At 39.9% G+C, this 24,559-nt stretch overlaps 1 protein-coding gene across 1 annotated transcript in view; it reads right to left on the bottom strand.

Moving 5' to 3' along the window:
* The window catches only part of SLC2A13 (solute carrier family 2 member 13), a 134,308-nt gene that overhangs the window by 20,643 nt on the left and 89,106 nt on the right, over positions 1-24,559 (bottom strand). Inside the window, exons 5-7 of the mRNA XM_077338196.1 lie at positions 23,289-23,452; positions 20,618-20,738; positions 5,053-5,178 (exon numbers count right to left, since the gene is read on the bottom strand). Of these exons, the coding sequence (XP_077194311.1) occupies positions 5,053-5,178; positions 20,618-20,738; positions 23,289-23,452 (411 nt within the window). The remainder of the gene's footprint in view (positions 1-5,052; positions 5,179-20,617; positions 20,739-23,288; positions 23,453-24,559) is intronic.

Genomic DNA, 24,559 nt, shown 5'->3' with positions numbered 1-24,559 from the left:
ACTTTCTTAAAGGGAAAGGGGCTGTTTGGGAGCATGCTAATGGCCGCCCATTGGCTGCTTGACGGCCAGGGGCAGGACGAGCTCGGCAATAGCGCTTCCTTTCTAGCGATTTTTGCCGAGACCGGATGCCTGTGGGAAACGATATAAAGGCAACTGGATTCCACTACAAAGGCAGGTATGCATAACGACGAATTCCACTATTTTAAATGGCGATTTTTCGTTCAGCAAACAATTTGCTACAAGGATCCCGGTGCGGAAAGCCCCTGAGTCTGGAAAGAAAATACAAATTCAAAACAAAATCATATGGCTCATACAGTATTCAATTAACATGAATACTGTACATATAAATTACAGTAGCCTTTTATTACTCCAAGGTAACACTTTCTGATGTGTGGCATGCTGTACTATATTTCTTCCTACTTTTGTGAAGAAGTAATTTGAGGACTTCTGTTGGCAGATGTGGGCACTTCTTCTCATTCAGGACAGGTGTGACTAGTCAAGGCATGTTTTCAGGGTTTCTGCAACCAGACATGTAATCAGAGAAATGCATCCAAGGTTCCCTAATGAACACGACTTCATACTCTTGGTCAACCTAGATCAGCATTCTCTTCTCTGGCTGACAGAATGGCCACATTTCAGGTAGAAAAAAGGTCTTTCTCAACATTTGCTACCTGAAATACTGATATCTGAAACTGTTTGGTGTGAACCAGGGATATTCTGGATATGCTTGACCTATGAACCATGGCCTTTCCCTTGTGATATCATGGAGCATCCTAGACTTAAGCTGCTGTTTCTGCTGAAAAGGTGCTTGGGTCTGCAAAATGTTTGGCTTCTTAGCCAGAGCTCCACATAGCTTAAAGATAGCCACGTTTGGATGTAGTATATGTGGATATTTTATTTTTAAGTTTTCACTCTTAATAAACTCAGAAAAATAGTTGTAATTTGACCCCTCTTATACATAAATAAATAGATATAAATAAATTTTACTCATGAATCACATTGTGAAAATGCAACCACTGCTTTGAAAATAGCTTTAGTTTGGTAAGCTTTTTGGGGAGGGGGGGAGTAATTACTTACTGTTACAAAAGAGTTTTAAAGACCGTTTATTATGTCCAGTTAAACTCCCTCCCTAGGAGAAACCAGATGATTTTACTATAGTGTCTTTTGACAACCCTCCATCATCAGAACATTTTGGTTGCATGATAAAAGTGTAAATGAAGTGCGTTTCATTACTTGTTCATATGTAAACGTAACTTTACACCACTGATGATGGATAAAGCCATTTGCTAACTATTTGTTTTCTATGCTGACTTCCACTTAAGTCATACTTTAAAAAGAAATAATAGAATTATGAGAAACTGGGGGAAAGTTAGGTTAGAGCTTAGCATTCTGTTGTGGTGTTGATAATCAGGTCTTCTCATATCACTATATCTAATTATGAAAGGAGCCATAGATATGGAATTAAAAATACACCCACAACCACACAAAAAAATGTAGCCAGGAACAGACAAGGGATATACTAGAAGTACCAGATTTGCAGAAAAGTATTAAAATCAACAGAAAAACACTTGGGTTTAAAACAAACATTATTATTTTATTATTATTATATTACTATAATTATTAGATTTATTTCCCGGCACTCCCTACAGGCTCGTGGTGGGTAACAGTAGTCTTAGAATCGCCCATTAAGACCCCCACTAAAAGACATACAAAACCATAGAAGCAATGTCTGCTTCCTTATGAAATGTTTGCCACCAAAAGATTTTAGTGGCAATTTTGGAGCTCGCAAGGAAATCTGAAGTAAATCCAAGGCTCGATTAGTGTTGATGCTGGAGAAGGCAGAGAGAAAGATTTAAACAGGAAAAAATATGAAAGGCGGGGAAGGTAAAGCTAGACTGGCTAAGAGTAAAAAGGCAAACAGAAAAAGAAAAAGTAAAGATGGAGGAGGGGAAAAGAAAATAGTGGTTGAGTGAATGGGAATAGAGGCTGCCAGGGAGAAACAGAAAAGTGGAGGTAGGTGGGTGGGTGGGAGGGAGGGAAGGAGAGGCTGCAAGAACTGCTGAGGATGGCAAGGAGGAAAAGCAAGAGAGGGCATGAGACTCCCACCCCCTTGCGTTCTCATGGGTCCCTCACTTATTTCGCAACAGCAGTTCGTCATGGCTTTAATAAACTCACAAGGTTAGAAATGGTTAGGATTAGGTTTTTTGATAGCAATAATTAGAAAATAGAACATGAAACCTTGAAGGGTGATGAATGTGTCTGGTCTCTACATTTTTGAGCCGGCTCCTAGACCCAAGGAAAAGGTGTCAAGGTCTGCTATAACATGATTATGATATTGAAACTTTGTATCAATGACCCAGTACAAGACCCTTTGCAGTTGTTAAGATTCAATTTCTAATTTCCAGGGTCCCAGCTTCTAGTGCAAAATTATATTTTCTGCAAGAATCTAATTTTTGTATTCTCCAAAGCTGTAAATCTCAGCCCCTTATGGAATTAACATTTTGCCTGAAACAAAACTGCAGTTCAGCATAGCACAGCACAGCATGCTGCTTAAGAGCTACTATTTCCAGGGAGTTTTAATAAAACAAACAACTCCTAACTACATTTATGAAGGGTTTTCATGGGTGTAAGCAGGGATCCCAAAGCTATAAGAAATTCTTTGAGTGCATGTAAACATGGCTTTTTCTTTAACACTGCTTATACTGGGGAATCCACAACTCCAATATATTTTAGAACATAATTTTTGTCCTGCCTAGAGACAGATTCTGCTGGGTCTTAGTCAGAAGATATACAATTTTGCTTTGTCTTGAATCAGTCATACTGGCTGAAAGTTTCTTAAAAGAGCAATTTAAACAGTGCTTTTTTATTACTTTTAGTTAATCCTTGTAAGCATGCCCTCCCTCTTCCTCCTCCCACAGATTCCTCTACAATGAAATGAAGAGACAATAGCACTGCTCCTGTAAACTTTGCTCCCCATCATTTTGACACACTATGGTTCTTTCAGTTTTCCACACCAGCCCCTATAATGCAAACAGCCATCAGGGTAACCATAAGATGATGACATCTCCTCTATTCCCTCTACTGTAGGTGACATCTGCAATTTGGACAATAATGTCAAATTCTGAACTGGAATTATTCACCTGACATGCAGTATTGCAGCTGTGAAACAAATATCTAGAATCTCTCATAAGAAGATGAAACTGTTGACAGATCTTGACAGATCAAAATATATTTATTTCTGCTTGAACTGATGGTTAAAAGCTTCCACTGTGGATTTTGTGATGATTCTATTTCTAAAAAACTCATAACTGACAAGAGAAATCCACAATGGTTTATAAATTTGAGTATCACCTTTACTCATCAATGATCAACATATATCATCTCTCAAAAAGAAAAGATGAAACAAAGGCTTTAAACTGCCAGACTAAGAGTGCAGTCCTAAAAACACTATGTTGAGATTGTTCCATTTATTAAATTGGACTTTCCTCTGAGTAGACCTGTTTTGGCTTGATCCCTGACATTTTACCAGCAGCATTAAAAAATAAAATCAGCAAAATGATTCAGGGGAACGAGTCCTCACACTAGATAGCTACTGTGTAGGAGAAGGGGTAAATTGAGCAAGACATTACAGAAGGAACTCAACAAGGGCTGTCATTTTCATCAGCCGCTCTGTGATTGTTTGAGTACTGTATTATTATCAAACAAAGTTAGGAAGCAAAGAAATTATTCCTCAAGGAACCCTACTAGCATACTGGACAAGTTTAGTTGAACTCATCAATATAGAAACTTTATGTTCTAGGTCATGGTTTTAAATATTTCAAAGGTATTCAAAGACACAATAAAAATTTCAGATGCAGCAGTAGCTTCTGTAATGTACGTATCTAAAGTGAGGAGAAAATGGAACACTCCTTCAGTTGCTCTGAATTTGCCACATTTTCCAATACATAAACAGAAAATTATTCACAACAGATGTAGCAACAAGCCAATGGACATAGAGGGAAAGCAAGCATGCTGGCCCTTGTCCCCACAATGACACAGCATCTACAAACCTATGTACACAGGCATTCTGCTCATGTGTAAAGATGTACAAAGGAGAGTGGACACAGTATACTCATTCCTCCTCTGTGCATGCTAGCTTATCTTAACACATTTTGCAAGTCAGGATGGGCACAAACCTAGAAATTCCATTTCGATTTGGGGCAGCCCTCAAATAAAACCCCAAACTGAAGTTTTCCCAAACCAAACCAGCTATTTTGGACACTCCTTCTCCTGGCTATGGCTTGCTGCGGCTAGAAGGGAGAGAATTGCCTGCTATGAAGTCTGTGTGTTGGGGGGGACAAAACAGACAGGCTAAATGGCAGGCAGCCATTTAAACCTAGCAATGTCATGGGCTGACCCATCAGGCTGTTAGACTGAAATGGCTGGCAGTCATTTCAATGATCAGTTTTGCTCCACTCCCCCACTATCAAGCTGTTAGGTTTAAATGGACCAACAACCACAATGAACCAGACAAAAGTATGGTAGATGTTTGGGGAAAGTGTATTGGTTTGGGAGCTACTGAATCAACTGTGTGCCCATCCCTAGTCACAAGCATCGGGGCTGTTTGGCATTCTGTATTAATTCTAATTACTTGTGCCTCCTTCTGTCACTTCACTAGCTTTAGGTACATCACATTTATTCAAAAGTCATAACTGAATCTTGGCAAAATGTTTATTAAGACTTGTTTTTCCTCGCAATTGATGTCAGGGAAAAATATTATGTGACCTTTAAGTAGGCAGTCACAAATGATTCTACTGAAGAGTGCTTTTATTTTCCGAGAGAGGCAGGGGGAAGGGGAAGAAAAGAAAGCCAAATGAAAGGGTTGTTTGACAAATGAAAACTCCTAGAGAACATGATGATTATGATGATGATAATGACGACGACAAATGCAATTATGAAAACTTACGTAACATCCACACTTTCTAATATAAAAAGGACTGGTTATCATGGAAAACTAATATTTAAATTACTGTATCTCTCTGATCAAATTAAGGGACAGCAAAACGAACATACCTGCCCCAAGCAGCTTCCATTGTAGATTTTTTATTAACAGGAACACAGGAGGATTCCACAATACTTGACTTGTTCAGTTTATAGCAAAAGCCACACGTTGGATCCAGCATGCACCCATTACAGTAACTGAAAAAATTAAAAAAGAAGTGTAAGCACAATCTTGATGCAAAATATCAATTAAGAATTGGTAAGGTTCAGGTGGGTTCAAAAGATAGAAGACTGCTTTTCAATTCCATGACATCTGACTGATGATGAACAATAAGATTCTACCTCATCTCTTACACAGTTTGAAATCTACATAAATCTACTAGAGAAGTTGCTCAGGATTTGGAATACAGCAGCACTGATATGTAGATGTTACCAAGCTCTCTCTTCTGCTTCTAGAGAGGAAGTACAGATTCTGAATCTGTAATGGACTGGATGAAAGCAAACAAAGCGAACCTTAATCTGGACATGGTGGTAGTGCTGTTGCATGGCAACAATAGTGGATGTGTTTGACAGGGTTATTCTATCCCTTAAGACCAAGGGTCACAGCCATTGTGATATAGCAATGGGCTCCAATGTCTTGTGGAGCAATGTTCAAGCATGCTTTATGTCAGGATCTATCCTCATCCAGCCTTGACTTGGGGAAAAAACCTCCAGGAGAAAGGAGGCCCCCATGGGGCTTGGATCTCCATGGGGAGATCCCCAGCCCACTCTCACAGCAAGGTCCTGTTCAAGACATGGTAGAACAAGCAGATCAAGAACTTCCTGAATATTATGTGTACCACTGTCATCCCCCCAATATCTCCTAGGACTCTAATAGCAGAGGAGAAGGAAAGCCATGAGTCAAAGCTCAGATCAGACAAAGGAGTATATGTCTGGCAGACCAAGGCATCCTACTCAGGAGTCCAGTTCAGAAGATCATCACTTTCACAGTGATTCCACTCTGGCTTCAGGAAAGTATAGGATTACCTTTTTTCTATGTAAACTTCAGTTATTAGTTAAAACTGCCGATTCAACACCTTCTACAAACCATCTTGTGTACCAACTTGAACAGTCCCTGCTGAGAGGGTTTACAGTTCTCCAGGCACCTGCATGCCACCTTGTTGATCTCTATGTTTTTTTTCCTCCGGGTTCCTTTGTAATATTCTGACGTCCTGAATAGGCCAACAGTTCCAGTTCAGCTCAGGCTCAGCTGCCCACCTGGTAGGCTAGGTGAACAACAGGACATTTTACCAGCTTTGAATGGTCTGGGGGTGGTACCCCTTCTTGGAAAGAAATGATCTAGATGCAATAGTGACCTCTGTCTCACAAAAGCTCATATATATAATAAATAATGTTAGTTTTTAATTTACCAGTGGCCGGTTCTGTTTCCCTGCAGTAGACAAAACTGCTATCTCACTAGTATTTTCATGAGACTCCTTCTACAGTGGCAACAATGCAACCAGATTAATTCAACCTCTCTTCTGACCCCATATACATAGCATAATTTCCAGACATGTACTCTAGGAAGAGGACTATCTCTGGTCATTGAAGATATGTACATAAAAGATGACTGCAAGCAAAATTCCAATTTGAAAGATAATTTCTCATCCTGTAGCAGTGAATATTTCCTCTTTAAAACTTCCCATGAGGAAACAGATGATAAAAAATACCCACACAATTACCAATTAAAGACAGGAAAGAATGAAGACACGACTGTAATAGAGATTCATTAAGTTTTAGCAATGATCATTAAGTGTGGTTGGGTCATCAGGGAAAATTGTTTATATATGCACAAGGTCCCAGATGTAATATAAATCAGTATACATACTGCTTAGATTGAACCAAATTGCTGTATCTGAAAGGCTGTACCAAATACTAGCAAAATTTACTGATATTCATCTAGCTGTTAGGTAGTATATCTTCCATAAATATCAAAACCAATTACTAGTCCATTAAATTATGCTCACTAATCACCAGTAAGAGGTAAACCTTTAAAAAACCTTAATATCTATAACTGCCCCCATTATGTCCCTAAATTTATGTGTCTGAGATAAATTCAGAAACAAATGCAGCTCTCTTTCCTCAAAAACTAGTACTAAAAATCCTTGAATTTCATCTAGGCAGTTGCCCCGGAGAGCTCTTCTGGTTAGAAAAATATATTTCTAAATATATTTGAAGACACAATTCCATTTTTATTTCACATTTTTTCTAATTATTTAACACTATTAATGAATATGGCACTTTCTAAACTCCAAGATGACAGGTCCTTGCTCTAAGGAGCTTACAATCCCTTTTTAAAAAACAAACAAACTAGAATTAGGTTCCAGTCCAGTTTGCAATTTTCACATTGGGAGATCTTTATGCTTAATAATTGAAGGAAGAAGGTTGCTCTTTTCCTAATTTATGCATTCATACTGAATCTTAACAGTAAATACAGAGTCCAGTGGCACCTTTAAGACCAACCAAGATTTATTCAATGCGTGAACTTTCGAGTGCAAGTACTCTTCGTCAGACTGTGATCTTCTTACATGACTGGGAATATATAGCAAAAATCAATTCTGTTACATTAGTAGACTGTGTCACAACCAAATACAGCCAATGATAATCCTTTGTCAAAACAGCCAATCAATCCCCTAGACTTCAGTGTACTTTACAAAGAGAAACCAAAATGCTGCTATTAGAGATCAAAGGCTATCACCTCCCTGTATGTTGCTTGCTCCATACAACAGTGAGGAGCTACTTATGCTACTTCAGACCAACACGGCTACTCATTTGAATTTAACAGTAAAGACTCATTCAAGTTTTTACGGACAAAGATTTAAGATTACAATTACTGATCATCTGAGGTACACTATGTGCTTTAATTTTTTAGAAAAACCCTGCTCATTATGTTTAGACTGTTACAGCTGCAAAATTTAAGATCCTTTAACAATGGTATTTAATCATAATTAGATTTAATAAAATGTTCTACACTGAAATTTGGATATAGGAAACATTTTGCGGCTTGTGCTGATTTTTTTCGTCAATTGAGATCTAACTGTAATCCACAATAATGCTTTCAGATGTTACGGCTTGTCTCCCTAATGTGCTATTACGTGTAAGCTGATTGGTGATTCTGAAACTTTTATCAGTTCAGATGATATCAGAAAACAGCAGCTATTCCTTTTAAAAAGTTACTGTTAAAGGCAACAGATTGTAAAAATGGACACATTTAGTGATATTATTTAAAGAAATTGATTCAGTCTCTCTTCTGTCTACACCTCAATTCATCAGGGAGAAAAACGGACCCAGTTTATTTTGCATTTGTCCATATGAGAAAAGAATGGAATAGGATTTTTTACCCAGTTGTTAAAAGTGAATATTTTCAAAAGGGGGGAGAGTTATTCTTTATGGTAGGTTGTAGCACTGAACATCACTGCTGCCCCTCCCTGCAAAGGGTTGGATGTAGGGGCAGACTTTCCAGGTTGGCTCATGGGGAAGGCAGGTGAAAGGAAAATTACTCAGACCAGAATCTCAAGGAATCTTTGGCTGTAGAACTGAGACAGACACTCCTTGGGGCAATCACAATCTTTCACACAAAGTTCTCTTGGCTAGAGAAACATGATCTGACTTGTTCCCCTCATAGACCTAGCACCGCATGACAAGGAGATCCTAGAACACTTCTGACGATTGTTCAGAGCAAGAGTAGACTTAACCAGATGCTTATAAAGAGCATGCCTGATGCTTTCGCACCCTGCTTAGTTGTCACCTGCACTGCATCTGTGTTATAGTTAATTAATTTGTCTGTTGCCAATCTTTTGTATTTAATATTAAGTTGCGGGTTGTCTTACATCCAAAATTTGTCTTAGCTGTCTTTATTCTAGGTTCAGTTGCAAAACCCTGTGACCTAATTAGGTGAACATTAAAAATTATCTTGTAACCTAAGGCTAAAGTTACAACAATAATGTCTATCATAGTGTTTGAACCAAAGCTTTCATACTTCAAAACACGCCCTTCAAATCTTTGAAGCATGTTGCCCATGGTGCAAGACTGGCCTGAAACCAAATCTGTCATCGCAGCACATCAAAATCTTTTGTGTAATCTAGTACAAAACAGCATCCAGGGGAAAAAAATGTGTATCACAAAAGCAGATCAAACAAAGATTCAGCTAGGGATGTGCCCTTAGATCACCACGGCCAGTAAGATTTTAAAGTGATTTTTGCTACTGAAATTCTTCCTTTCCTTCACCTACAAGCAAATCATCTGTTTACTTTTGTACTGTGTTAAGGAAGCCAATAAATGAGTAATAACGATGAACTTTCTCCTAAGTAAAGTAATTATTTCTGAACTGAAAAAAATCCACACAAACTAAGAAAGGGGATTTCAGATAACCACATCCAGTCCATTACCATCAATTCCCCCCCCCCCCTTTAATGGAAATTACCATAAAGCAGCATTTCCCAGCCAGGGTTAAATGTAACCCCAGGGATACACCAGAGAGCTGGAGGGATTATACAGGTTGTGGGCATTTAATTAAAAAATATATATTTACTAGCAGCAAAGCCTGGCGCACACAGGAATGCACTGGGCCATCCAATGCAGGCCCACATGGAAGGCCCTCCTGGCACAGCAGCTCTGACCACGTGGTGCTGGGAGGCCACTATTGACCCCAGCCTCACACAGTCTGGTCTGCTGCATATGGAGGGGGGGGGGGCTTCTGTGCAGCCTCCTGGTCCTACACAGGACTGAAGCATCAAGAAGCCTCCACGCTGCTTGCCCACCTGAGTCCTCTGGGATGAGGTAGGAAAGCATGTGGACAGATAGTTGGGTGTATCCTGTTTAACATTGTAAGCATGTTTAATATGACAGGATATGGCCTGGAGAGATGTGGGTCTTTGCCTTGCGCTAGATCTGTCAACCCCTTCAGCATGGAAAACTGATGGCACCATGAGATTCTGAATAAAGGCAGCTCAAGATCTCATACTTGGGCCTGTGGTCAGTTGTGACCAACTGACCAACTCAATCTCCAAGGATTAGGCCATGCCTAAAATTTTTTCACTTTAAATTCTAAAGTCTTCTGTACAGGATGCTGGAGTCAAGTTCCCTACCTGGGCTCAGATCTAAGGGGTCTTCAGAATTAATATCAGCATTGGGTGTGCCCATTCTTTGCCCCCTTTCATGTGAGAAACAGGAATAGAAGATTAAAGTTTTCTTGATACCATAGCCATAGCTGAATCCACACTGGATCTGGTCTAGTTCCAGGGTCATAGTAGTCTCCCTGTTTTGTTAGATATGCTAGGAATATAAAATATGGATACAGAAGCCACAATATACCGGCTGGGGTGATGACTATGGAATACATGGGTTGGCTTTTGGTCCAGTAGGGCATGGAACCGAGATGATGGTTAGTTCCAGTCCAAACTTGCTTTCTGAAAATGAGAATGTGGCAAATTAGGTCCAGGTGAAGGAGTCTTTGGAGGGGCTAGCACTTCTTCCACTTCAGCAGTCATCTTTTGGGGTCATTTTTGCACCACAATCAGTACATTTTTTAAAACTAAGCCCTCTTGACCCACCATATATAGTAATGGGTGGTCGTGGTGCTAGAAAAGAAGCCAAAGTGAAGGTAAGTAAAATGAGGGCCAGTAAATGCTATGTGGGTATGCCAGAATCTTCTTCATCTGCTGGTGAGAATACCATCACCTATTCCACCGTGTGCAATCTAACCTTTATTTTTAATCCATCTATAAAAACAGCATTCCAAGCACATGCTTTAATTGATGTAAAATAAAATATCTCATCTTATATATATTGTATTATTATAAAAATGACAGATGATTATACTATTATATTGAAATATGTCCTGTTACCCTCTGGAGTTTTAAATTAAATTAGAACATTGGATAGAGAGAGAGATGTGATAAAGAAAGGTTAAATACGAGTACCTGAGATGATTAGTTCACTGATTTCAGGATTTATTATAAGGTCATCCTTCAGCTCCACAGTATGAGCTTTGCAATAGAATTTTAATTACATTTTGATTAGAGCCAAAACAGTAATCTGAACATGCATTTGTGCGTCACTCTGGGATTCAGCTCTTCTGAATTTTGCATGGAAATTAGCAGAAACTCTATTTTTTCTGTTAGATTTGCCTTCAATATTTCAATAAAATATAAATTATATTCTAAACAAATTGGAATGAGTAATAGCTCTTAAAATCACTTCAATAAAGATAGTCTATTATTGGATAGGCCTTCTAGTTCTTCAGTCTAGACAGGGAATCCCTGCATCAAGATTCTGTTGCTCACTCTTGCTTGAAGTGGTGGTGGGGATTTTTTTTTAAGGTGACAATGACTGCATCCCTACATCACTCCTGGGAAGAACCTAGAAGTTACATGGTGCAGCTCTAGGAATTGTTGAAAACTCTATCTAGCCCTTGTCACTTCCAGATTTTTCCCAGAAGTGAAATAGGGACACAGGCCATGTTGCACACAGGCCCATGTTCTCACCCCCTAATCCTCCCATCAGTTGCCAGGCTCAGCTTGACAACCATATCTTGGAAGCAACAATAAATAGACAATTGCACACTGGACCATCAACTAGGTGTTGCTGGGATCCTTCCAAATATGAGAGCTACATGACCTTTGGGTTTTAACTGTTAAACTTGCCTGAATACCCAGTCGTGCACTGTATTATTCAGTGGCCCACAGAAAGTTAAACAAACAAACAAAAGCAAACTGTAACCCACACAAAACAGAAGTTAGCCTACTGTAAAGTATAAATCTGGAATAGCCAAAAATCTTCTTTATTTAGAGTATTTTATTTATGATTCAACTTGTATCCCACCACTCACATAAACTGGTTTCTGGCAGCTAACAAGGTATAACAATTTTACACACTGCAACTCTAAAGTAAATAAATAAATAAGTGTACCAAATAAAATTGCCAATAATTTTTCTTTGAAAGCTAATTTTTCTTTGAAAGCTGATAGAATGAAATTAAAAGCTGCTGGTAGACTATGTCATTCCAGTTCTGCTAACTCCTTAAAATTCAGGAGCTAGACCTATGAATGCTTGGGCCTTCTGTAATATCAGAGCACACAAGTCAACAGCAAAGTTCTATTGTCAGAGAGTAGATAATCCTATGGCTTAAAAGGGTTCAATGGGGGAGAGAGCAGAGGAAATTGTACAAGTGAAGGGATTATGAAACACTGATGGGAATGGAGGTATATATAAATACTTATATATTATTTAAGCACAGCCCTTTAAATATTTATTTAAATACAGCCCTTAATGCTTCACTTTATCACTTTATATATCATAAATATACAAATATTAATCCCATTGCTCAATACACACAAATAAATATTTTTCTATTTAATCTTTTAATGATACAAATATAGAAGCATCAGTGCATTTATTTTAGTCAGTTATCATGCAATCTACAAGTTTAATTTTCTGAGGATCATTCATTCTTTGCTGAACATCACAAAGGATGTGTGCTAGATGTACCAGATAGGCTTCTTTGCCTTACAAAAGCTTGTATACAGCTAGCTTTAGATGTCAGCCTGCACAGGGTCATGCTTAGAGATGCTACTCAATCAAGGATGGAAAGCATCTGTCAGAGCTTTCTCAGTTCCACAGGGCTTGCAAGATGAAACTCTTTCGCAAGGCCTTTGGCTGAGTCCAAGGTAATTAGACCTAGGGCACCCCCCCCCCCAATTGGTTAGAACAGATGCCACTCCCAGATTACCATCTGTTACCATCTATCCCCAGAGGCAGGGGGTTGTGAAGTGGGGGAGGGTGGTTTTTTCTTTGCCAGGGTGGGATAGATTACTTTACTGGGGCTTTATTGTGGGGTTTTAAATGGGTAACCTGCCACAAGCCACTTGGCTGGGAGTAGTGGGGTATAAATCAAATAAATAAATATATAAATAAACAAAAAAACAAACAAATAAAATCTGCATCAGAGCTATACTAAGTAGAATACAGCATCTGAATTACCTATTTTGACTCCTCAACAAATGGTGGAAATAATTGGATGAACACAAATCCACATGTTATGTTTACATAAAGGTAAAGGTATCTCCTGTGCAAGCACCGAGTAATGTCTGACCCTTAGGGTGACGCCCTCTAGAGTTTTCTTGGCAGACTCAATACAGGGTGGTTTGTCATTCCCTTTCCCAGTCATTACGATTTTACCCCCCAGCAAGCAAGCTGGGAACTCATTTTACCGACCTCGGAAGGATGGAAGGCTGAGTCAACCTTGAGCCAGCTGCTGGGATCGAACTCCCAGCCTCATGGTTAGAGCTTCAGACAGCATGTTGGCTGCCTTACCACCCTGCACCACAAGAGGCTCTTTATGTTTACATAAACAACTGCAATAGTGAAAATCATGAGGACGGGATAAAGAACAATAGCATTTCTGGCAATATCCACTGCTGGAAGCCCTCTGGGATCCCTGGGGAATGGGGTGGTCAGGGCTCTCCTTCTCCATTGCACCCTTGCTCAACCCTACGTGCACAGCAGAAATTCGTGGTCACATTCTGGGGGGAAGAAAGTGCACTGCTACTTTGGCACTCACCTCCATTTCATTCCTTACCCAACTTAGTCCAAGGAGGGGAAGAGAAGACTGATCTGGGGGGTGGGGGCTTAATGTCCTGATTTAGGGTCCTTAGAGCTCGGCCAGGCGCACAGTACTTCCTGTAGCTTAGTGTTGAAGGATCCCACCAACAGCTCCATTGCTCAGTTCCTCTGCTGTTTCCAAGCACTTTTACAAAGCTGCAAATACCTTGGGCTCTACTGAGCCAAAGCCTTAATGGTTTTGTGAGATGGGGAGATTGCTGGAGACAAGGAAAAGTAATTCAAGATGCTGGACTTCAGAAGGGAACTCTGAAATTGAAACCACTCAGAGCTCTCCATTAGCCCGCCTACTCTACTGGCAGAAAGAGAAGACTAAAGGGAAGATGGGAGAACTCCCCCCTCCAGAACAAGAAAGCTGGACTTTCTGCTGCCAAAAGTGAGGTGAAGGGAATTCCACACTCATCTGAGTCCTTCCAAGGGAAAATTTATCATTTTATTTCAACATGTACACACATACACAGAGAGAGACTCCAGCCTTGTGTCTTATCTTATGGTTTTCAATAACAACAACTTAACATGCCAGAGCCTTCTCATCCAGGCCCAGGGCTACAAAGAACAAAGCAAGGGAAGAAGGAAGCTATGATAGAAATCTTAACTGTGTGTAAAGGGCTTTTTATTAAACTTTCCATTCAGCCAGCTAACACAACTGCCCACCTACCTGTCTTTGTTAACCAAAATAGAGAGGGAGAAAATCTGTTCCTCACGATCTTTTGGCCCAAATCAATGTTTTTATTAATAATGGGGTCTTGTCAGTATTTCAAGAATCTTACTGTTAAAAGAAATCACAGAGATCAAGAGAACATTGACCAACCAATAAAGGAACAATCTGCAGGAGCAATCCTAAGTAGGTCTACTGCTATCTACAACTTGTACAGAGTGGTGCAGTTTGACTATTACCAGGAGTGCCTATTACAATCACTCCATTAGTTACTGATTAAAATATTAGTTACCTTTAAAATACTTCCTTACCTGATGGAACAGGTAAGGTCACCTGTTGAAGCTGGTGAAGCTATCACTTCATAAAGTAGGCAAGTTAAGCAGCTATTCACATATGCAAAGCAAGTGGGGTACTTTATAAATGAAATACTGGTGTTGTTTTAATATCCATGAAAATGTAGTACTTTTATTTCCTGAATTGTTGATTGTTAATATTTACTTTTGGCAATCAGCCATGAGTTTGTGAGAAAGGCATACTACAAATAAAATAAATAAATATGACTAAGTAAATTTAATTTTACATTGGTGTGCTTAGAAATGAAGCCTCAGCAGATTTCAACTTGCTGGCCATCCCCGGCCCCAGAGTGGTGATCATGGCCATGGCTCCAGGCTGGTGGAATGAGCTGCCAGCAGAGATGTGGGCCCATATGGAATTCCCCACGTTCCAAAGGGCCTGCAAGATGGTGTTCTTCCACCAGGCATTCGATCGAGGCCAAGGACCACCATTACCATCTGAACGGGCTACCCCTGTCTGATCCCTACTGACTGACACTTGTATGCAATCTATCCAGTTCCCAGACACAATGGGGAAGGTATTGACGGAAGCGAGTTTTCAATTGTTTAGTTATAAATTTTAGATTTTTACTAAATTATTTATTGTATGGGTTTTTAACTGTCAAGTGTTGTAATCCGCCCCAAGACCTCTTGGAGAGGGGTGGCCTATAAGCCTAAAAATAAAATAGGTAAAAGGTAAAGGTATCCCCTGTGCAAGCACCGATTCATGTCTGACCCTTGGGGTGACGCCCTCTAGCGTTTTCATGGCAGACTCAATACGGGGTGGTTTGTCAGTGCCTTCCCCAGTCATGACCGTTTACCCCCCAGCAGCAAGCTGGGTACTCATTTTACCGACCTCGGAAGGATGGAAGGCTGAGTCAACCTTGAGCCGGCTGCTGGGATCGAACTCCCAACCTCATGAGCAAAGCTTTCAGGCAGCTGCCTTACCACTCTGCACCACAAGAGGCTCTTGAAAAATAAAATAAATAAATACAATTCCTTAAGATTGTTTCCACAGAAATTCAAAGCAGCATTATATAAAATATAATACACCAGAAGCTTCCCAAGATAGCTAACATAAAAATAATACAACAGGAAATTAAAGAATAACAACTGAATTCATTCAATTTACTAAAAGATCAACAGTAAAATTTATTACCAGTAGTTTAAAAGAATTACATAACATCAGCATAAAAAGAAACAGCATACATAGCAAAAGAACAGGAAATAAAATTTGAGTTAAAAGCCTGGGTGAACAAAATGTTTTGGCTGAGTCCTTAAAAGCTAGTAATGTAGGCATCATGTGAGTTTCAAGGAGAAACGTTCTACAGGTAGGGCACCACCACTGGCACCTACCCTTCAAGTCTCTAGCCTTCTCACCTCTGCAAATGGGGCACCGGGAGTAGTATCTTAAGGCTGGACAGCACCTATGCATAAATATTATACACACATTAACAGTCATGTTGATGTCTATAGACCTTCAATAGCTCAGTGCTAGATTACCATTACAATCATATTGCACTGCTACTATGAGATCATTTTAATTCTATCTAGCGGTCAGTTGCCAACAAGATATGCATTTGTTGCCTTTTTTTCAACACCATTTACATTTATTAAAGGTGCACTGATATAAACTATAACAATTTCAATTATATAACAATTTTGATTATTGTCAATATGCTGAAGTTGTTTCTACACTGATTTATACTATAATTGAATACCTGCTTTTTACATAATATTTAAACTGAAGAATTCCTATACTCATTTGTTTTGTATTTCAACAGAGCTTTTCCATTGTGTGCTATTTGCCACTCAAATACCCTACACCTTGAAAGAAGATGTATGTGCACTAAAATTGCTTTTGTAAGCTTTGAAAGCAATTCTATTGTTATCGTCTAGTGTTGGTTCTGTTTTCAATCTTGCTCCGTAATGGAGATGAAATCATGTACTGGTGAAAGGAGATGTAGTCAATCAGCAAACAAATGTGAAAGTCACACTGAACTACTTTGGAAAAACTTCACTGACTCCTTCAGGACAAATATAGAAGCTTATTTAGAAAGAAGTAGTATCTGTTGTACTGCTGTTTTCTGACGGATCATACTTATCAATTATTTTTACTATTCTCGTATGCCATTATTACATTTGGGGTGATTATATATTTGATAGGCACAGTCAAGTAGAATTGCTTTGCAAGATCCAAACTATTACACTTTTGCAAGTACAATATTATAAGTAGGGGACCGTGAGACTCATAGATGGAATCCCACCCCCCTCCACTTTCTTGCTGAGCCCAGTGTGGTCTCCAGGCTCTCCGGCAGCCTCCATCAAATCCAGGATGGAGCTCTGGGTTGTTTGGCAGCTGCCGCCAGACCTGGTAAGGCCCTAGGCTCCTCCTGGACTGTGCTGATGCCAGGCCAAGTGCATCTCCTGAGTTGTGTCACTGCCAGGCCCAGCACAGAGTCCCAGACTGTGGGGCTGCTGCTGCCAGGCCTGGTGTGGCCCCTAGGTGCTCCCTGGGGTACACCACTGCTGAGTTCAGCACAACTCCTGGGCTGCACTGCTGACTTCAACATACCCAGCAGGCTCCCAGGCTACACCGAAGCATGTCCACTATGGCTCTTAATTTGAGTGGCCGCTACCAGGCCCAACATGGAGCCCAGGGCTGTGCCTCTGCCAGGCCAAGCACAGCTCCCAGGCTGCATTGCCACTGCTGCTGGAGTCAGTGTGCAGCCCAGGACTGCACTGCTGCCATCACTGGACCCAACACATGTCCCCAGTGCCACTGTCACTGTCTGCCAGAGGTAAGTACATTTTATGCACTTGCAAAGAGAATACTGTTTTACTTTTCAGGGTTTTTTTTTAATATGTAATTTTATTATTTATTATTATATTATATGAGGCATTTACAGAAAAGTAAAGAGAAAAAAGCGACCAGCTGATATGGTTTGCCATCCTCTTTTAACATACATATTCAGTTCCCATCACATATTAATCCTAATCTAGAAGTTTTTACCATTTTTCTTAGCAAAATGATTGTTAATACATATGAGAGTATGATCTGTTATAAGAATATATTCTATTATTATCTTAAGTGATATAAGGTCAGTCCCCTTCATAAATTGGCCCTGACCTAAGAGTTACTGCTGCTGTCTTGTTAATACATATGAAGTATAGTTTGTCATCCTCTTTTAGCATATATATATCTTTATATCATCTAAAACAATAATAGAATATATTCTTATAATAGATTATACTCTCATATGTATCAACAATTACTCTGCTAAGAAAGATGGTAATAACTTCTAGATCAGGATCAATATGTGATGGGAACTGAATATGTATGCCAATATGTATGCTTTTCAGGGGTTTTAATCCAAAATGTTTTTTTTTTAATCCCCAATTTTACTTCGAACCTGGGAAGTGCCCCAGGTTTGCTGAAAGTTTAATTGGTCTTTAAGGTGCTACTGAACTTGAATTTTGCTTTTGTGCTACAGACCAATACAGTTACGCGTCTGAAAATATGAATGGTCAAGTATGCCATGTAATATTACTTTATACAGAATAGATCTCTTAAGAAAAATCATTGGATCTGGACCAAGATTTGTGACAAAAAGTTAAAATTTGTGACAAAATACCAATTTTACACTGCGTCTCTTAGAGCAGGGATTCCCAATCAGTAGTCTGTGGAGCTGTGCGACTGCATGTGGACACCGACTGGTGGGCCAGCACCAGCGCCGCCCTTCCCCTCCCCCCTGCCGCGCCACGGTGCTGGCTGCTTCGGGCTGCAACGGCTGCTTCGGCGGCCGAAGTGCCCAACCCTAATCATAACCCATTTTCAGAGCAGATATCTATGTACTAGGTTCAGTTAACCATAGTTGTTGTCTAAAAATATTATGATCCTAATTGTGTCTCCATTGCTCAACCTTGGAACAAAACTACTCAGCAAAGCCCAACAGCACTTCTACAAGATATTACAGATACATCACAGAAAAACTGCACATCTTGTATCAACAAGCCAAGCTACAGGAAAAGAGCAGCTTTTTAATCAGGCTATGTTGTGAGATAAATTAGGCAGAAATGTTTTGTGCTGACAATTCTTTGTCATCTCCTCTGAAAAGTGACTTTTGATTTGCCCAACTCAACACATGCTTGATCTGCTTGTACACCAGGCATGAGACACTTGCACATTTTGTTCACTCCACAGCATTCAAAGCTCCTCTCAGGGTAAGCTTGGATTTTGTAATAAAAGGTTGTGGATTTTAGCTTGCTCTACCTTTAAGGGCGCTGGGTGCACAATTTCCTTTTGGGGGGATTCATCTATACTCCTTGAACACTGTTTTCTGCCAGAAGGTGAAGATCTTATTGTTTTTATTTTTATTTGTTATTAACCTGCCACCTTGCTGGGTCCAGGATTCAGGGGACAGCCTTTGGGGGACTGTGCTCCTTTTTCCGGAAACAAACACAGAGGGTGGCAGTGGAGTATGAGTTATCACATCCCTCTTAACTCCCTTGTGGGGTTCCGCAGTTCTCTCCCCCACACTGTTCAACAGCTATATGCGCCTCTGGCCCACCTGGTCTGGAGTTATGGGCTGGGTTGTCACCACTATGCAGATGTCACCCAGCTCTATCTTATCATGGACAGCCCTCTGGACTCTCCCCCAGATGTTTGGAAGCCATAGCTGGATGGTTGGGAGCAGAACTGAAACTCAACCCTCCAAGGTGGAGGTCCTGTGGCTCAGCAGGAAGACGGCAGATCAGGCAGCACACTATCTGCATTGGCTGGGGTACAACACAACATCTCCTCCTAAGCCAGGAATCTGGTTGTGATCCTGGATGCCTCCCTTTCTATAGAGGCCCAGGTCACAGGAGTAGCACACATGGTGTTTTTCCACCTGCACCCTATCTGTGCTTAGCCACAGTCATTCATGCAACGGTCACCTCACTCTACGCCAGCCTAACCTTGTTCCTGACCCCAAAATTGCAGCCTAAGTGTGGCTGCTAGGGTTCTCATTGGAACACCTTGGAGGGCCCATATCCAGCCTATGCTGAGGCAACTGCATTGGTTGCCAGTTGCAACTCAGTCAATACTCTGGCTTCAGCGTTTTGTACCAATTTTAGCTTCCAGACAGTCTTCAAGGGCAACCCCATGTAGATCGTATTGTATTAATTTAATCTAGATGTTAGTAAATCCCCATCTAGAACAGGGGATAATTCATTTTTGGGTCAGAACTCCCCCCCCCCAAACCAGTAGCACCCTGTTAAAAATGCCTCCAGGTACCTGTTCACAGTTTCCATAGCCTTCATGGAATCTGCTGGTAGCGCAAAACAGAGCTGAGTGTCATCTTTGCATAGATATTTTAAAAGTTGGCCAGAATGGTAAAATACAAATGCTTTAATAACAAATAAATGACTAATTGTTTTTATTGAAAAAAATTAATTGTATGACACATTTGTTTCCTAGGAACCGCACCTTTTAATCCACTCCTACCCAAAGCTGTTCCTGAAGGTTATAAGATTTTCCAGATTAGCAACTGATGCTGCATCATGAAAAACAACTCTGAGGAAAATCAGCAAAAAAAAGAAAAAAGAAAAAAAAAGGTCCACCTACTTGTGCAACCAAGCATGAATTCCATTTGTATAAGAGGCTATTTGAATCCAATCAATAACAAAAAAATCCTTAAATGCTTGTACACTAGAATAGCTAGGTATCATCTATGATCAAGTTGCACGGAGAGGCTCACCAAATTTTTCTAAAGATGCAAAACACTGCATTAAAGTGGGCCTTGGCTATTATTAAGAGACCAGGATGTCTTCATAGAGGCCTAATTACTACTCATCAAGATCTGAAGATTTAACAACAACACTACTCATTGGCAATATTGAAACATACCATGTGACAGTAAGGACAACAATTCCCTGACTAAGTTTCCAGTAGACAGAAGAATCAGAGGAAAACAAGAAGTTTTCAAGAGGAAATCATGGCTACTCACCTGTATTTTGCACAGCTAGAGTTCTGACCAGGAGGGCCTTCAGGATTAAGAGTAACTTGTGGTGAAACCTGAGCTGACAGCAAAAATCCCAAAGCTAGAACAAGAAGTGCAAAGGTAGTTCCTACAACAGAAAAACAAGGAACTTTAATCAAATAGAATTTGAACAATGAAAAAGTGTTTCTCTGGTAGAAAAATTATTCTATGCAGTTTAACTCAGCTGAACTGACTACGCTCCCTGCAATAATGCCTCTCATAGGTAACTAAATCCTTAATAGCCACATCACTGGCCAGTTCTTATGGTTATAAGAAATAACTTAAAAGAAGTGAAATAAAACAAAATAATTTCTACACACTGTTCCAGAAAGCATTCTGTGTGAATACACAGGTAAATGGGAGCCTACTGTCAAATTCCCTTACAATAGACCATTAACTTGATCCATGTTTTCTAGATGAGATGAATCCAGGAATAGCATTTAAGTAAAGGTGATTGGGATAACAGTGTACAAATTCAGTATCTAACAAAGTAATTGCTTTTGTAATTTCACAGAGTTAAGACCATAGAAGTAACTGCAAGTGAAAAGTCTTTTACTATAGATAGAGCAAAACATCTAATTTAGCAGAAAAGTGACAAAGGATCCAACCCATAGATTTTTAAACAATGATTATATTAATAACTTTTACAGCAAGTTAGTGGTAAAAAGAATGGCTGGGCAAGGTAACAAAGTCCCACACAAAGCCAGAGACAACCACATCCCTTAAGGAGTGTGAATCTTTAGCCCTTGGTATTTTTACCCTCACTGGGAACATAAGGAGATTCTGTTCATGACACATTGTTTTAACAATTCATACATCCTGAAAGAGCTCCTAAAATCCAGCAGGGAATATTTGGGATCTTTAGTCACAACCAGCAACAGAGATGAGCCTTCTGGGAAAGTAACTGTTGAGCTGTGACTAGCAAACGTCCACAAATTATCTAAGGATTACTGTGTTTAAAAACATGAAATAATAAGATGCTATGTATCAGCTTTCAGTTAAGACTTATTTGGCAAGCACAGACACCTTGTTTTAGGGAAAAGGAATTTCTATCCCCCAAGATGTCACAAATTAAATTGGATTTTTGATAGCCTTTCTCTTCCAGCCTTGAAACATGCCAAAGCATGTTGAAGCACTAGAGTGTCTACCTACTCAGCCCGCAATCTATTCTCTCTTATTCGGCTGTTATAAGTGAAATCAGTCGGTAACATTCTTCCGATACTGTTGAATTAACTAAAAATTCAACATCGTTACTTTCAGAAAAACAACTAAGCAATTCATACACAAGGGCTCTTCATTTTTGGCTGGAGATGGCATTACATATTGAACACACTTCACAGTTCCAAATGGAAGAGAGAGTGAAGGATTACAAAAATAATCATCATTAAACAAATTAAAAGCAACAGAATTATTTACTGATACAGATAAAAGGTAAAGGTATCCCCTGTGCAAGCACCGAGTCATGTCTGACCCTTGGGGTGACGCCCTCCAGCGTTTTCATGGCAGACTCAATACGGGGTGGTTTGCCAGTGCCTTCCCCAGTCATTACCGTTTACCCTCCAGCAAGCTGGGTACTCATTTTACCGACCTCGGAAGGATGGAAGGCTGAGTCAACCTTGAGCCAGCTGCTGGGATTGAACTCCCAGCCTCATGGGCAGAGCTTCAGACTGCATGCCTGCTGCCTTACCAGTCTGCGCCACAAGAGGCTCTTACTGATACAGATACACTATTTCTAAAATGGGCTTTATTAGTACTGAGGTCTATCCCATACTGAGCCTGTGGTGAGAGCCCTCCTTGCAGGATCAACTGGTTGGTGGGCTTCTCAGGGGCAGTCCCTTTAAACCAGACTGCCCAGCAGAGCCCCTGCTGAGCCTGCAGAGAGAACTTTCTTTGCAGGATAGGCTCCTTGGCAGGCTCTGTTAGGCAATCTAGTCTAAACCAGGCTGCCAGCAGAGCCTAAACCAAGTCTGCAGGGAGAGTTCTCCCCGCAATATCAGTTTACAGGGGCCCATGAGGGCCCCGGATGAGCCATGGCTCACTTGTTCTTACCAGCTTTGCTGCTGCATTTTTCCCTCAGCGTTTTCCAGTTTGCTTCTATTGCACTGGAAAAAAATTGGTGTTTCAAAAAATCCCAGATCCAAATACTCTACTGGTATTTGGATCTGGCTTTCTGGGGAATCCCAAAAATTCTCCAGGTTCAACAGATCCAAAATGAAAAATATTGGAGAGTTGGGGAGGAACTGCACAACTCCAGTGCAGATGCTACTAACATTTTAACCAAAGCAGATTATCCTGACAACTATTTTTTCAAAGTCACATTTGGGTTTCAAGGATATGCTTACATGAAGCTTTTACTTTACTCCAAGGAGTTAAGAGGCCGTATTTCTAACACATTCTGTCCTAGCATAAGATACGTCAGTCAACAGATATGAGACTGCCAAAGACCATCCAAGTGCCTGAATACCCCACTTTTAAACACAGCACTCTGAATCACACATGACAGCAATATTTTTGCAGATTCCAGTTCAATTAATGGATAGAAGGCTTCCATTTTCAAGTCTACTTCTTTTCCGTAATCTGTCTTGATGCCACATACTCAATAAAGATTTCCACACAGTTCTCAAGTATCGACACATACCTGCCAAACTTCCAAGTGTGAGTTTTCTACGGCCTACTCTGTCAACCAGCCAGACTCCAACCAGAGTGAAAACGAAATTAGTCAATGCTGTCACCGCAGCAAGCCAAATTGCAAGCCGATCATCTTGAACGCCAGACATCTGCATAATGGTAGCACTGTAGTACCTGAAAGATGATAAAAACAAAAAGTACTACCACTGATTCAGGAGTTAGAAAATGGTGACTTAATATGTATGTTTTTTCTCTATGATATTTTTCTCTTACGAGAGGCATGCACGTTGACTTTCAAAGGCATTAAGAAACTGAATAAGCAATCTTTAATAGCACCTTTTAAATGAGAATTTATACATCTTCACATCTAAGTCAAATTAAAAGGACAAGAATGTGCATATGAATTAAAACGTTATTTACTGTTATATACCTTAAAATAGTTTTTTACTCCTTGCGTTGACCCAAAGTGAACTCAAGGCAGTTTACAATAAAGCAATCAATTTAAATGGCACTTGTTGAGCTTCTAAATTGCATTAACTGCATTTAGATGTGGTGTGAAGTAGACCAGAAAGCACCCTGTTGATAGTGAGATCTCTGATAGCTCATCACAGCCACACAAAGGCATTTCAAAATAACTGTGTTTGACAACTTACACCTAGAGTGTTTACGCTTTTGAAGAGTTTGGAATTGCAGCCTCATGACTAGCCGCATCAAATATTCAACCAGACACAGCAAATGCTCAGAGGAGATAAGTCAAAATGAAATTCAAGGGCAGAATGATTCCCCTTGCCCTCAGCTGATTGCCATAAACTTTAAAAATTGCTCAAATATTGCTGCCTAACAAACATGTCAAGTAACAAAATAGATTTCTCTCTCTCCAAATAGAAGCTTCTTCCCGTACTTTGCTAAGAATTTGTTAATCATTTAAATGTGGATTCCAAATACAAAAATCCTCCTCATTTCAATGAAGCTGTCAGAAAACAAAATGCCAAGACCACTCTTCCTTTCCAGCCTCAACCACTTTTCTACAAATCTTTGTATCATTGAACACCTATTTTTCAGAATGTAAAAAACATTAAATTGCTTTGTTTTTGTTTTAACTGGTTATTTCATACCAAAACATCATTAGGGAAGAATTGATGGGCTTTCTTTTGGATGTGGTAGCATAAAATGTATACCTTCTTAGACTATATTTTCCTTTTTCTTTATTACCTTATTCCTTCTCCTTTTGTTCACTAAACAGGGTTATGGCTGCCAATTCTGCTTATTCTTACAAAAAAC

This window comes from Paroedura picta, chromosome 5 (genome assembly GCF_049243985.1).
Source record: "Paroedura picta isolate Pp20150507F chromosome 5, Ppicta_v3.0, whole genome shotgun sequence".
In the NCBI taxonomy this organism is placed as follows: Eukaryota; Metazoa; Chordata; class Lepidosauria; order Squamata; family Gekkonidae; genus Paroedura; species Paroedura picta.
This window is presented reverse-complemented; position numbering and strand designations above follow the sequence as displayed.